At 40.7% G+C, this 15,791-nt stretch overlaps 1 protein-coding gene across 7 annotated transcripts in view; it reads left to right on the forward strand.

Annotated features, from left to right (window-relative positions):
* Positions 1–15,415, forward strand: part of klhl13 (kelch-like family member 13) — a 38,762-nt gene extending 23,347 nt beyond the window's left edge. For all 7 annotated transcript variants that reach the window (XM_055043606.1, XM_055043607.1, XM_055043611.1 and 4 more), the window contains 4 exons: positions 2,542–2,738; positions 3,796–4,591; positions 8,560–8,673; positions 14,838–15,415. In XM_055043606.1, the coding sequence (XP_054899581.1) occupies positions 2,542–2,738; positions 3,796–4,591; positions 8,560–8,673; positions 14,838–15,325 (1,595 nt within the window). In that variant the 3' untranslated portion in view covers positions 15,326–15,415. The remainder of the gene's footprint in view (positions 1–2,541; positions 2,739–3,795; positions 4,592–8,559; positions 8,674–14,837) is intronic.
* Positions 15,416–15,791: the final 376 nt, after the last annotated feature.

Below are 15,791 nucleotides of genomic sequence, written 5' to 3' on the forward strand. Positions count from 1 at the left end.
ATGTCAACAAATATGCATATGATTGAGTCACTTTTTTTAATATACTCATTATTATAGATCTGGAACATACATTCCAGACCTTATTTAACACTTTAACCATTTTTAGATGATTTTAACTGGTATAAAAAACTAAACTTGATGCAAGAAACTGATTTTCCTTATTTATAATAGACAACAGTCAAATCAATGTCATAAATAGGTAACACTTTAGCTTTAATAAAGCTACATACTTTTTAAAGTGAAATCAGTAATACTTTTTTAACAAATTTATATCAGATCATAATTTCTTGGTTAATGTCATGTTGTCATAACAAAGAGATTTTGAATAATGTCAACTTTGTATTCATGAAGACTTACTCATGTTCATGACAGGTGTTATGTCATGTTTATGACGGTGTCATGACAATCTTATTCATGACCCATCAGATAAAGTGTTACCCATAAATAATTACAGATAAGAATATTCTCAACTTTTTTGATTATTAAATTCCTATAATGACTTTTAAAAGCTCTTTTTAAAGTCAACAAATCGTTTTTTTTAAGAAGAAATGCAGAAAGTTAATCTTATTTGTTTTTTTTCTTTAGCATTTGATTTTATTTTTAATCTATCCTGGTATTGTTTTCATTTGGTAATGTGCGTCTCTTTAAAGGGACCAACAAATAAAACACATTATTATTATTATTACTTGTGTGCTTTTTAATGAACAGGAATTGCAAAATGTCAGTTGATTTTTACTTTATGAAAAATGTAAAAAAAAATTCTTAACAAGTAGCACCTGCACTGGGGTTTTCCCATCATGCAGCATTATTACGTGGGGATTTGGAGCCTTCTCTTCTCTCCACCTCGCCTGCATCGGAATGTGTTCAGCTGGTTTCACTGCTATGTATAGCTTCTATAGCTCCATCTATATGTGTCTGAATAGCTTCACACATTTGTGGGTGGTGACAATATTTCAAGCTGCGTTACCAAGGAAAACTCTGATCCACAGATAACTCTGCAGTAGGGCTGGAAAACTGTATGGAAGTATGATATTGCTAAATATTGCGATAACAGTAAAGATTGAATTTAACCCACATTTTTTTCTTTTTGTCAAAATGTTCACTCCAGTTGTCTGTAGCTCCTGTCACCTGGATCAGGTTTGGGAATAAAAGACAGTGAAAGTTCATTAAAGTGACCAAGTATGTTGGCAAACAATATAACCACTTAAACGTTTCACTCAAGCAGTTCTCGGTATGTAAAATATCTCAATTGCAAAGATGACAATTGGGTGAGATATATTGTCGACATATTGCTCTTCTCCAAATAACTGTAATTTATTCGTCTTTAAATCTGCAGGGGAGAGTGGTGATAAATCCAATTGTCTTAGCAACACAGATCCACATCTCAAGTTGCCTGTCACTCTACTTTGAGCAGAAGTCACTATTGTTTTCTGATTATTGTAATTATCCTGTCGCTTGTTGACTTCAGATTTTATAAAGTCTCAAGTACAGTAGTTCACAATATAATGAAATGTCCAAAAACAGTTTTTTTTTCTCCACTTTCTGTCAACACCTTAATCACATCCTGGTTAATTTGTCACATTATCTTTGAAAAGCAGCCGTGTATAAATGCAAAACTTTTACATTTTTCCCCTCATTGAGATCCGTCTGGTCTCCACTGTAGCTCTTCTGCCAACCAGTATGTCGTAACAGGCCCTTTTCAAAGTAAAATTGAATACATTTTTTTATAAATTTAGAAGAGTGAGACCATGTTGAGGCCATGGATCACCTGCTGGTTTCAGGTCTTTCTAAAGTTCTCTGAGAGTGCCGCTCGTCTGTCGAAGAAATCCTTTGATTATTATTCTGACCTGCCTGTCAGAAATCGGATGAGGGGCACCTGGCCGTGGGTGGCTTACTCTGAAATGATGATCTCTCCATTTCAGAATTACGACTCCAGCAGCGCTCACTGAGGCATTCGCAAGTTTAGAAGTGCAGCTGGTGTCAGCGCTGTTAGAATATTTAGCAAAAGTAAGAAATTTACCTGAAAACTTCTGTACTTTTACCAGTCATACCACTCTCTGAAGTACCTTTGTAATGAGAAATATTTAATAGACCATGAATTAATACTAAACCAGCTACTCACCAATTTCAGCTCATTTCTTGGGTTTCATTTCTTTTTTTTTAAATGTTTTACGACTTATTTCTTGTGTCATTCTGATTTTTACCTATAACTTAATTTGATAACTAATTTGCTGCAGACATCCGGTCAGATTTTTATGGCGATGTCTTCATCAGAAATACTTAAACTAAGAAAACTATTGTTTACCCATTACTCATTTTTGGCAACGCCAGAGATTTTAGATTATATGGTGACAAAAAGCTATGATTTAAAGAGCTTGTCTTAGTTGGTGTCTGTTGAAGAGCTGCTTTGAGTGGGGAGTGAAGGATGAAGGATACTGATCTCCAGTGGCTCCTGTCTCTGATTTATTATTTTAATGAGTAGAACCACCTTTAGTCATTTGTTCTGTTGTGTTTTTTTCCACCTACTCCCCCATGATGCAGGTGGAATGAAAGAACAGGATTTGATGTGCATCAAGCTTCACGGAGTAAACCGAATAGGCCTCAAGAAGATCATCGACTTTATCTACACAGCGAAGTTGTCGCTCAACATGGAGAATTTGCAAGACACACTTGAGGCTGCAAGTTTTTTACAAATCCTTCCAGTGTTGGACTTCTGCAAGGTTTTTCTCATTTCTGGGGTAAGGAGACAACAAAGGAGCTGTTGCATGTAAAAAAAAAAAACTTTGTGAAGAGCTTCAGCAGCTTGTCGTCGACACAAAGTGTGAGGAAACATATGAAAGTCAGAATAATCGCAATGAATCCTAAAAAATGTGTTCGTGACTAACCACAGGTACAATAGCTTTCATACGTCCATTTTCAAGATCGTCATTTTATCACAGCCACTAACTCCAGTGTGTTTTCTCAAGGTTTTGTGCGATAGATCAACACAAAGTAGTGTTGGTGTATATAAGGATTTTAAAAAGTAGTCTGTAGAGACACTTTTTAATGTGTGAGATTTATAGCTGCAAGTCTATAAATCTAGCTGCAAGTCTCTACCAGTTGTTTATACCCAGAGATTTTTTGCTCCTTTGCAAAACAACTGGAGCTCAGCCTCAGTATATGTGTAGACATTAACTTTCAAGTATTGCTAATGTTTTTGAAGCAGATGTATGTCTAGACTTAGACTTGACCATTGTACCACAATATGCTTTACTCTAAGTCAGCCATTTGTGGCTCCTGCCCTATGCTAAGGGTGCACCATGTCTCCAGTCTGTTGCTGGCTCCAGCAGGTTGTCTTCCAGGATTGCCCCTTGTTGCACTCTGTCCCCATGGCATGATGCAGCCACCAGGTTTTAGTTTCTCAACAATGGGTTGAGTTATGACTGAGATTAGATTTAACTCATTTTTGTTATTATTTGCAATGAGTTTGTTGCCCTGTGTTTCATTTATGGATGAAAATGAGGCTGAATATATAAGCATGCCACACTTTTCAGTTTGTGTAAAAGCACAAAACATGCTGAATAGCTTGCGTTGCTCTCTTTTCATTTTTCAGTTATCAGCTGCTTTTCTGTCACATAAAATCACCAAAACACCTGTTTTGGGGGATTTTAGTGACAAGATGTGTAAGTGGATTAAATACCTTGTTTACAATCTACAAACTCAATCTAGCTCTTTCCCTTTGTGATAGCCAGCCATCTTGGCTGCTGCTGATGGTTGCCGGGTTTTCTACAACTTACTCTGCTGCTGATTTCGCAGGTTTCACTCGACAACTGCGTTGAGGTGGGGCGAATCGCCAACACGTACAATCTGACGGAGGTGGACAAATATGTCAACAACTTCATCCTGAAAAACTTCCCCTCCTTACTGGGCACAGGAGAGTTTGTCAAGCTCCCGTTTGAGCGGCTGGCCTTTGTGCTGTCCAGTAACAGCTTGAAACACTGCACTGAGTTAGACTTGTTCAAGGCCGCCTGCCGCTGGCTGCGCTTCGAGGACGGTCGCATGGAATATGCTGCAAAGCTCATGAAGAACATTCGCTTCCCCCTCATGAACCCTCAAGAGCTCATCAATCATGTACAGACAGTGGATTTTATGCGCACAGACAACACTTGTGTCAACCTTCTCCTGGAAGCTAGCAATTACCAAATGATGCCCTTCATGCAGCCAGTAATGCAGTCTGAACGGACAGCCATTCGCTCGGACAGTTCCCACCTGGTCACCCTGGGCGGCGTTCTGCGCCAGCAGCTGGTTGTCAGCAAGGAGTTGCGGCTCTTTGACGAGAAGGCCCACGAGTGGAAGGCGCTGGCTCCCATGGACGCACCTCGCTACCAGCATGGCATCGCCGTCATCGGCAACTTTCTATACGTTGTGGGCGGCCAAAGCAACTATGACACCAAAGGAAAAACGGCAGTGGACACGGTGTTCCGATACGACCCTCGCTACAATAAATGGATCCAGGTGGCGTGCCTTAATGAAAAACGAACCTTCTTCCACCTCAGCGCTCTCAAGGGACATCTCTACGCTGTAGGTGGAAGGAATGCTGCTGGGGAACTTGGTGAGTTCAAAATCCACCATGTGGTTAATTTCTGTATTTTAAATCAAACACATTGTTTTCACAAGGGCAACATAAGTATGACTGACTTTTGTTAAGAGCAGATCATTAGATGAACAGAATTATTTTGAAATGTGTTTCACAACAAACTCCATATCAGTTCAAATTATGTTGTGCCAATTCACAAGGCATAATTCAATCATAGTTTAAATTTCAAGAGGCCACCAAAAGTACTCCATAATGCAAACATACAGTCATGTCAGAACTTCAGGAAAAGCATGAGCAAGAACAGCATGAGGCTGATTCCAGGTCTGATAAAGTATGAAAAGCAGAAACCAGTCCATGTTGATCAGACTCATTTTCACTTTGGATGTTTTAAAGGGATGATTGTACCAGAATATATTGATAAAACAAACAAAAAAATCGATAAATAACTGTTCCTCCAGGATTTTGTGATTGTTTGCAATCGAAATAACAGACTTTCTGGTCCCAATTTAGAAGTGATTGTAAGGAGTTTTTACAATATTTGCTGTAATATATGATGTTAAACGTGACTTTTTATCACTCGCCGTATCAATTACAGATTCAATGTTTTTGAGCAATTTTGAGAAAATTTCCAAAACCAGATCTGTTGGTTTTGTGTGAATTTGGCAGATTTATGAAAAACTGGAAGGACTTGATGTAATTTGGAACCTAGAGGGCCAAATAGGAAGAGTTTGACACCTTTGCACTAGATGTTTAAAAAATCTAGTTTCTTCTTGTGTTTTTGATCACTTGGAAAGCTTAACCATCTCAAAAGAGTCCAAACACATCAGGCTTTATAGTTGCACTCAGTGCTGACTCACTCACTGAGGATGAAGTAATCGCCTTCGGGAGAATGCCAACAATTTTATTTTTAATAGAATCAATTTTATTTAAGAAGAATCCCATAAAGTCATTACCGCTGAGTGCCGGGGGAATTGATGGCTCGTCTGAGCTATGGCTGTAGGTTTGGCAACTGTACTAAAAAGAAACCAAGGATTATTCTTTTTCTCCTTTATGAATAATGAAAAATAGAATGTTGTAACTTGGCGAAAGGTCTTTTTCTACAGCAGTAACTATTTTGTCCATGGTGAATATGACTCAGATAGATGTGTAGGGAGACATTTTTTTAGTTACTAGTAACAGATGTTAATGTAAAATAAGACTTGCAATTCTGCAAAACTGAAAAATCATATCTTTAAGAACAAAAACTGAAAAATGTGTAAGTTGTTGTATTTTACAATTTGTTAACTCAAGCAATAATCATCCTGAAAATACAAGCAGTTCTGTTCTCTTTTTCTTTGACTTCAGGGGGAAAAGAACAACGACAGAATAACTGCACAGCGATTAGGGAATTGGATTGTGATATTAATGCTTCCAACACTCTGTGACCTTTAGCATCTTGGGCGGTATCATCAGTGCCGGACGTTGGCATCTGCTGTGGTGACTCTCCATCCAACAGGCTGAATATTATGATGGCATTCAGAGGATGCATTTATGATCATTGGAAATGCCAGCAGACAAACACTGCTTTCCAAACAGTCCTTTTATATTATTAAAATCCACTGATCTTGTGATATTTACATGTTGGAGAGCTTTTACTTATTTGTCCATATATTGTTAAAAATTCTACCTTTCCAGTGAATTTTTCCTTTGTTTGCAAACATTGCAGTGGTGCACACACAAGGACGCTAATGTCGCTACCTGTAGGTCTTGAAAAATCTGTAAATGCATGACATTTATCATTATCCAGGTCTGGTAAAGTATGGAAAGCAGAATCCAGTGTGAACAAAATGTTGGTTTCCAGGCTTTATTGTTTCTTTTCTTTAAACTAAAAGACATTTCAACTTGACCTGGTTTAGGCATCAAACAAAACACTGAGACTATCAATTTGCTATAGGCTAAATGTGTTGCAATAGCTGTTTTTAATGTAAAATGTAAGAATAGTTTTATTTAAAAGTAGATTTAACTTTACAACAATCTTCTTCCATGATTTGTAGAACATACAGACAACAAAACTCAACTATGTAATTACATTTTAATCTTTAAAATTTGAGTCCAGAAAATTGTACAATATTGAAAATATGTAAGTGACCCAAGAAAAGAAATTAGTCACTTTCAAGATAAAAGATGATCAGATTTGTGATCATTTGAGTTTATTCTTTTTTTTTTTGTTTGTTTTTTTTCCCACCATGGGCCTGTACAAAATATCTGAAGAACTGGTCATGGTACAGGCGCTGTAAAATCTTTTAAATCAACAACAAGCACCTTTAATTTGACATGAATATTTAGTCTTTAAAGTGCTTGTTTAACATAATACATCTATAAGTAGTATAAAATAAATTACCTCAAATATCCTCCCAATCTGCTTACAGAAACACACCAATGCATAAGATTGTAGTGTCTTTGTCCTGGAGAAGTGTAATTTGCTGTTCTTCTTCTGTGCTGGTGCGTGTGACATTGAGTTGAGACCGGCCTGAAGCTTTGACAGGATCAGTACTGACAGCGACTGACACGCCCTTCAGAGTTTTAAGTTTTGGCAAAGTCGTTCTGTCTGAAACTTCCTGCTATAACACTATTTTCTTCTATTTTAATTCTTAAAACTAACTTTATGAGCAGATCAGTCTATGTATATGTTTGTTTATATGTTTTCCTTGCAGTCGGTTGGTGCCTTGTAACCAATCAGGGACCTCTGCACCCGTAGCCTTAAACCACAAAGAGGTGCCACCCAATACTTAAATCCGGCCATATAACTCCAGCAGACCGGACCGGGAGAGGAGCTGTCTTCTATTTTGGGTTATAATTAGACCAAAGAACAGAGCCTGAGCTCACCGACTGTTCACACAACTGCCTTATTCAGCTTTACGTTCCACTGCCTTCGCGCTGCATGTGGTTCAGGCCCGATGTATTTCTGGACGTGCCCTTCCCCTCCGCCACGTTTGTTTACTCTCGACGGGTCGTACGGGTGTGGTTTTATTGTTGCGTCTGGAATGCCCTGATTTTAGAAAAGGAGAGCTTAACAACGTGAAGACGGATTCACGGGGGGAATTTCTGCTTTAATGAGTACACACTGAGTCTTTCTGGCTCGCTTTACTGCCATCTCCCTTTAGGTTAATTTAGCTTCTTAAAATCTGAGAACAAATATGTATTTTGCTGTGCGTCTACTACTGTTTTTTTTTTATTTGTGTAACTTAATTTATACTCAATTTGTCGGTTTTCAAGGCTTAAATTAGAATATATGGGAATGCAGACAATTCAGGCCACTGAGTTATTGCTGGCAGCTTCTACATTAGATTAATTCATCTGTAATTGTCTCATTGATTTCACAGAATCCTATAAAATTCTCTAAATCCACCTGCTGCTCTTTCTGCTCACCGTCAATCAATTCAGTTTAAAACGATGTCTAGTTAAGTACCAGTGTCCTGAATGCAGTAAATAAAACTGCCTGTAGGTTTTCAGGATGTTTTCATCCTGTGATTACAGGAGAATAACTTGCAATAGCTCTTCATCATCCATGGTGATGAAGAGCTATTGATGGCAGAGACTGAAGTGTGCTTTGAGCCTTGTTATGATCTTATTTCAAGCACAAAGTAATCTTGTTGACGTACCCTTGTTGCTTGTTATGGGGTCGTAACAAGCAACCGATCGCTCGTCTGTGATTATCGCTCGTGAATCCCAGCGCCCCTGTTCTTGGATATTTCAGATTTCTCGCTGAAGTATCCTCGAGCACATTAGGATAAAGAATCTAACAATCACCCAATTTCCTGCACAGTCAGTGGACGCAGCAGTGGTTGGCGGGCCGTGGGGTGTGTTCTGTATTTAAGTCTGAGTTTTAGATCCCACACTGAGACCCTCCAAGGCCTCATTTGCTGCTCTTTGTCCTCTTTTAGTTGCGTCTTGACCCACTTTCTTCTAATACGGTCTTCTTTTTTTTTCTCCCCATCTCAAAGCTACTGTGGAGTGCTACAACCCGAGGACAAATGAATGGACGTATGTTGCCAAAATGAATGAGCCACATTACGGCCACGCTGGGACGGTGTATGGTGGTTACATGTACATTTCAGGTGAGTGTGTGCTGGGAGTCTGTATAAACCTTCTTATATTCTGAAGAGTAGAAAAGCAAAAAAGATGCATCATTCCATGTAATTAGCTCTTAAATTTTGTGAGGATTTTGCTCATTTATGAAAGTCAAAACAAAAATAAATGTTGAAACGTTTAATTATATTACAATTACATTTTCTGGACATTTTTTTTCATTGCTGCCTCAAAATTTCCTGCACTCTCCACAAACTTCATTAAACTTGCTTCTAAAAATATTTATGCGGCATGGACATAAAGGGCCTTTACAGTCCACCCAAATGGCCAAATACATCACTAACATGCAGACACAGGATGCTCAACACTTTAAATATAATACCTTACCAAATATGGCAAGAAAGCAGCCTTTACGACTGCGACATTGCACACGCTGGTATTGCTATGACAATTGTGATTCAGTGCATCTATTGTCTACTTGAAGACTTGGTTTGTGATCAGATGCTTGCTTTTGCTTGACTTGCCGAGTCTTAAAGAAAGTAGCCCGCTGTCGACACTCTGGCATCACACTTATGTCATGGTGGAGGGTTTGGCGCGTGCGGTGAACCTTAGGGGGTGGATCTTTAGGCGTCACATTAACACTTGTTCCTGTGATTGGAAGTGAATCCCGCGGTATGGAGATGAGCCCTATTTTCTCAGTGTGACTAATCCAGAGCAACACAACAAAAGGGGCGAACGTTTCTGCCGGTGGAGGGGAATTCAGGAGGACGGAGCAGGAGAACTGAAGGAGGTGTAGGAGGTGTAATACACAACACTGTTAATCCCTCCTGGCCACAACAAAAATTCTCCTCCTCCTGCGAGCGGCGGCGGGCGTTCAAAGGCGTAAAAGCCGACCCTGAAGTTCCCTGATGCTGAAAGTCAACATTTGACCACAGACATTCCCCAGCATTAAGTTATTCAAAGATGTTTAAAGGTTTTCCAATGAGGTGAGATGATTTGTACCAAATACTTGAACCAAAAAGTAGCGCTTAATATGTAAATATGATGTATTTGGCCTTTTGGGTGGACCATAAAGGCCCTTTATGTCAGCCGCATGGATATATTTAGAACCAAAAAGTAGCGCCCCCTTGTGTCAGTCTGTGAGTGGTTCTGGTATTGATTATTGAGGCAGGTTTTTTTCAGTCTGAGATTATTTACACAAAAGCTGTATTTACCCTGGATTTTTTTGTTGTTTTTTTTTGTTTAACGAAGACATAACTGGTAGCTCCTCCCACTGCAACAGTGTCGACTTGTGTCTCTCTCAATTAGTGAGTGTGGGAGAAAGTTATCCATGTGAAAATAAAACTATAATCAATTAATCCATCTGTGCAACTACACATGACAAGTCGAGTTAGTGGAAAGCTGGAGATGGAATTACAACAAATTTGAAATACGGGATTAAAATCTATTGTTCTAGATTTTAAATTACCACTGATGTTGGAATTCACCAGCAGTGAAATTAATAAATTAGTGATAATTTTACTGCGTTTAAGCTTGAGTATTAATCAGACACGCAGCCTCTGCAACAGGGATTGGGATTTTTATTTGTGCCTTAGAACATAAATGTACTTTTTATGTGTGAAGGATCATCCTCGCACTTTCTTCATAAAGAAAGAGTGAGTTAAAGTTAACAGAAATAAAGAGCTGTAGATAATATTAAATTGATATCAAACCAGTTTGAATGTAGAGCAGTCAACCTTTACCACTCTAAAGTTCAACCTGCCTACTTGGACATTTCAAACCTGGCTTGAAACATTAAGTGGTAAATGGCTAAAACACTGCAGTGGGGTAATAAGGCCCTCCTTCCTGAAAAAGGCTCCTAAAGTAAAAGCACATCTATAATTTAAATGCTTTAGTCGTTGTGACCAAAATGTCACAATGAGTAAAATTGTGGCATTCAAATTTTTCCAAAATTTTGTTCCAGATTTAGACACTGAAGTTGTGTGGAGAGAGTCAAGAGGCATATGGGACTAATAATTATTGATCCACCACTTAGTGAGTCAATTTTCCCCTGATGAATTCTGGCAAGTTATTTCTTAGATCAAGTGTTGAACAATCTGAATTCTCCCCCACTCATCAATACTAAGATTACTTTTTGACCCGTAAACACAGCAGAAAACAAAGTAGCATAATGACGCTATACAGGTAGTGTAATAAAACCTTTACGGGTGTATCTGGAAAAAGTACAAATCTCTTTTTGGTTTCTTTTGGACTCAAAAACTTGTATTTTGTTGTACTTTATGTTTGAGTCGAGTTGTAGTCAGCACAGTTGGACTAAATGAAGTTAACTGAGGCTGATTTTTAATGATTCAATGTTTCAGGAATCCATCCATTTTCTAACACCCTACTGGAGTCAGGAGTTGCTGGTTCCTCTCCAGCAAACGCTCCGGGCGAGAGGCGGGGTTCACCCTGGGCAGATCGCCAGTCTGTCACAGGGCAGTTTCAGGAATCAGTTTCTTATTTGATCCTACTTGTTGCCATGGGAAAGATTGACAAGTTAGCAGAACATGTAGCCCTTTTAATTTGATTCCATATTAGCCAAGACTTGAAGGACGGCTGCTGTTACCTGGAGACATGACGGATCATTTTCCCTTCAAGCTAAAGAACGAGAAAATATTTAAAACCAGCAATAGTGGAACATGCTGATGATGCAATAATCAAAATTATTAATTTTCTCACTGACGTGAAAGAGGCTTTTGCCACACACCACTTTTCCCCTTTCTGCACCGTTTACTATTTTTATTCCTCCTTTGCTGAAAATACAGTTTTACGATGTCGATATCAGGTGATAGTTTGTTTTTTTGAGGGGAGGCTCTGCACCTGTACCACCTAAAAATATGAACTGTTGGGCAGCGTAATGTCACTTAATGACTGCAGCTGCTGTCAGAGAGGAATCAAGCAGCGCGTATGAAACGTAGCTTTAATAAAAATGCTCCAAGAGGTCGCTAAGAGGCCTCACTGGCTCCCACAGTCTCCGAGGGTTAGAGTCTTGCGGTGCAAGGTGACCCACGCTGGAGTGCACTTCCTTGTCTGTCTGTCACAGCACATCAGGTCACTTTCTTGGTCTGTGCCGCTGTGCTGTCTGAAGGTATTCTGTCAGCTGGATGAACCTGACAAATGCACTCAGTCCACAGGCCGTCACAGCCGCAGCGCCTCGGCCCAATTCAGACAATACTAAACTACTGCCGCGTTTTGTTTTCCTATAAACACATTTCTACTCCCTTTTTTTGTTGTTGTTTTTCTTTCTGTTGTATTTTTTCTTTTTTAAATGCTTCACTGAAACAAGCCGTCGGCTCTCATACTCTACCGGTTGAATCATCTTTGGCTGCATTTTCTGCTCTGAACCCTCTTGGGCATGAAATAACATGAGCAGCTGAACACACCTGGATTTGGGGATTATCTGCCATTCCTCTCTGCAATCCCCTTGAGCTTCGTCAGTTTGGACATGGCTGTCAGTAGACATCCACTTTCTGGCCTCCTGATGGATATTTAATTGGCTTCAAGTTGGAGCTTGGGTCGAGCCTCTTAAAGACATTTTCGTGTTTGAAGGAGAACTGCGAGGCCAAGAATGCTCTGGAGCAGAACGACATTTTTCTTCACTTGGCTTTTTGTACTCTACATTTCTTTATAACTGTCTGCGGAGAGCAGCCCACAGTGTCATACTGCCACCACTCTGTTCTGCTTCGGGCTTTCCTGTGGACAAACATTCAGCTGTATCTCTCCTGCAGATTAGATGGGAAACCAATAATTGTTTTATTGGATAAGAGCCAGGAGACGCTGTCTTTATCAGCGCCCCTTTTCATAAACACTTTTTGTCTTCTCTCTGTGGGTTTTACGAAACAACCTTGGCTACAAGCAGATCATGATGCTCAATTCCGATTTTTTGCTGATATCCATATTTATGTGTTGTTGATTATATTATAAAGTGAGAGTTCTGTGTAAATGGTTTTAGTCCCCAAATTGAGTCGCATGCACAGAGGAAGAACGTTAACAAACAGCACCGGCCGTTTCTAGAGCATTGACTGCAGATTATGTAGGGGGGTTTGTTTGGATGTGTAGTCGGGTCCAGAAGTGGTCTGTCTGTGATGTGATGCACTTCAGTGACAGTCTTCTTTCACAAGCTCATAATCGTCATTTTTAGCCATCGTTTACATCCTAATTTACCACGTTTGGCTTCTTCTGGTGCAGAATTATGATGCATGTCTCTCATGACATAAAAGCTGCGATACGACACAGGTGCTTTTTGTTTATTTATCTCGAACATGATAGGAGTATAAAAATGACACATGAACAATGCAAAAGACATATTTTATAATCTCAACATGCTTGAAAAAGAGTATCTGAATTAGTACCACATTATGGGAAGAGACACAGATTGGATTTAAACTTTTGGGTGAAGAGATTGTGATTGGGGCACTCAGACTGCAGCACCTCCCTGTGATTGAATATCAGGGATTGAGGGGAAGTTCAAGTTGACCTGCCATCGGTTACACATCTCCTCTGGAGCCAGAGGAAGTCACAGTGGTAATTAAGCAAGCAGGTGTGAAGTGGGAAGCATTACAAGCAGCTGTCTGTCATAACTGGAGGCACTGCTGTCACTCTTTGGGTTTGTGACGGTGGTTCTGTTTACACAAACACACATTGTTGCATAAGAAGGCTTCTGTGGTCAGTTCTGTTTTCTGAAAAACCTTCCATCTAACTACTCTTCCATGAAAGTAAAGAAGCAGGTTTACCTCAGGGAAATCACCAGCTTTATGATTGAGTAAACAGAGCTGTTTTTCATCTGTATTCAACTTAACTATTAAAAAGTGAGATGTGCACTGGGAAAGGATGAAGTTCTGGAGTTTACAGAGCTGCATTCATGATGATATAGTCCTGTAGTAAGACTGATCTTATCTTTGCCGTTCACCTTTGAGGGATGTAACGTCAAAAATGATCGTCCGTGGGCGATTATTTATTTATGCAGAATCTCAACCCCTCACACCTGCGATTGTTATTGGACGTTTATAGAAACCGTCCTTCATCAGTTTCACCTCTCTGTCCATCCGCTGGAGTCCCGGGTGTGTCGGCACTCATTCATCCAGGTCAGTGCTTGTACAAAACGACTCTGCAGTGATTCAGCGTCCGCTCGGCTGCACAGGGAAATGCTTTGAAATAGAACCATATGGCATGAAATACAATAACCGTCTGTCCTGTGGCGACTAATGAAGGGCACTGGCTTCTGGTTGGTGTTTGAAGGTTGAGATCAGCTCAGTTAAAATGTGCTGTGTCCCAGTGCCCCTCTAATGTTGCTGATTAGACATTGAGACACTGGGGTCCCGATCAGACGGTATCATATCAAAGAAAAGGCCAAACCCTTTGAACTGGATCAAAATAGCAACACAACCCCCTGAGGAGGAATTACCAAGATCCGGACTTAACTCCAGCACTGTTTTTCTTGTCATGGGTTCATAATGGCTTCATACAATTGATGGATAAAGTAGTCGGGCTATCTCTTCATTTGATCAGTTAAGAAGGTGCAGCATCACAGATCCGAGTCACGGCGGCTGAATACCCAGATTAAACCGGAACAATGGACCGAGCACACGATCGCTGGGCGGCAACAAGACGACGGATTGTGGCTGAGAACGGCACGCTCCGCAAATCCTGCTCTGCGTTTGCTCCCCGCCTATGTGTGTGTGGTTGGGGGAGGAGGGGCGAGCTGGCTCCCACCCAAATGCATGCTGGGATTGTGTTCCTCTTTATTTTAAGCCTTCCCTGTAGACATGCCCTGTATATATTTTTTTTCCTCCCTGTTTTTTTTTTTTTTTCATCAGCTTTTTGTGTCCCGGCGTCTCCCGTCTGCTTGCGCATATGTGAACAGGGGCTTTGTAACGACGCACCGCTTTGTGCCGAATGTTCACAATGAGCGTTAAAAAGAGGCTGAGCAACCGCTGATGTTGCTCTAGTTTGTATAATTACTGTTTAATCTGTTTATTGGCTGAATTTGCAATGTGGGGATCGTGGAAGGATGAGTTTTAAAACCGTAGAGCCTGGGGCAGCATTATATTCTGCTGCTGATGAATGACTGATTAACAAGTCCATAAAGTGTTTTCCTCCCCAAAGATGATCAGACTGAGAATTAATTTTATGTTTTTTTTTTTTTTTGCTGCAGGGGGAATCACTCATGACACTTTCCAGAAGGAGCTGATGTGCTTTGACCCAGATGCAGATAAATGGACTCAAAAGGCGCCCATGACGACGGTCCGGGGTCTCCACTGCATGTGCACGGTGGGCGACCGGCTCTATGTGATCGGGGGCAATCACTTCCGCGGCACCAGCGACTACGACGACGTGCTCAGCTGCGAGTATTACTCTCCCGCCCTCGACCTGTGGACGCCCATCGCCGCCATGCTGCGAGGCCAGAGCGATGTTGGCGTTGCCGTATTCGAGAACAAGATCTACGTCGTGGGCGGCTACTCCTGGAACAATCGCTGCATGGTGGAAATAGTTCAGAAGTACGACCCGGAGAAAGACGAGTGGCAAAAGGTTTTCGACCTGCCCGAGTCGCTAGGCGGGATCCGAGCCTGCACGCTCACAGTTTTCCCTCCTGAGGATATCTCGGGCTCGCCCTCCAGAGAGTCGCCCCTGTCAGCACCTTGATAAATAACGAGGGGGTGGCTCTGGTCTGCTCAAACCCCCGTTAACCTTTCCCCATGCAACCCCTTCAATAAACACTCCTGATAGACATTGTTTGCACTTCTTTCTCAGACATTTGTTCTGCATCCCTGAGTCCACAGCCCCTAAAAACTGTGCAGAAACCTCTCCCTGACAGTCTACATAGGACATGGCTTGGCAACCTAATTACATGTCAACGTTGCATACTCAGCATATTTTGGCAGGAAATACCTTGACTTGAAACTTGACTTTGCAAATCAACTTTTCTACCTGATGTCCACAGAGTTTTCATACGTCCCGTTTCTTTTGGCGTTCTACCTTGAGATGTTGACTACGTTGTGACTCTCTTCTACTCTATGCCAGGTTGAACTACAGGTGACCCCAGGCGACGGAGGAATAGTGACAGAAGAGCTCCAGAGCTGATGGTTTTTAACTCAGGGGTTGGCCCGGG

This window comes from Poeciliopsis prolifica, unplaced genomic scaffold (assembly GCF_027474105.1).
Source record: "Poeciliopsis prolifica strain line A6 unplaced genomic scaffold, Auburn_PproV2 SCAFFOLD019, whole genome shotgun sequence".
Taxonomy (NCBI): Eukaryota; Metazoa; Chordata; class Actinopteri; order Cyprinodontiformes; family Poeciliidae; genus Poeciliopsis; species Poeciliopsis prolifica.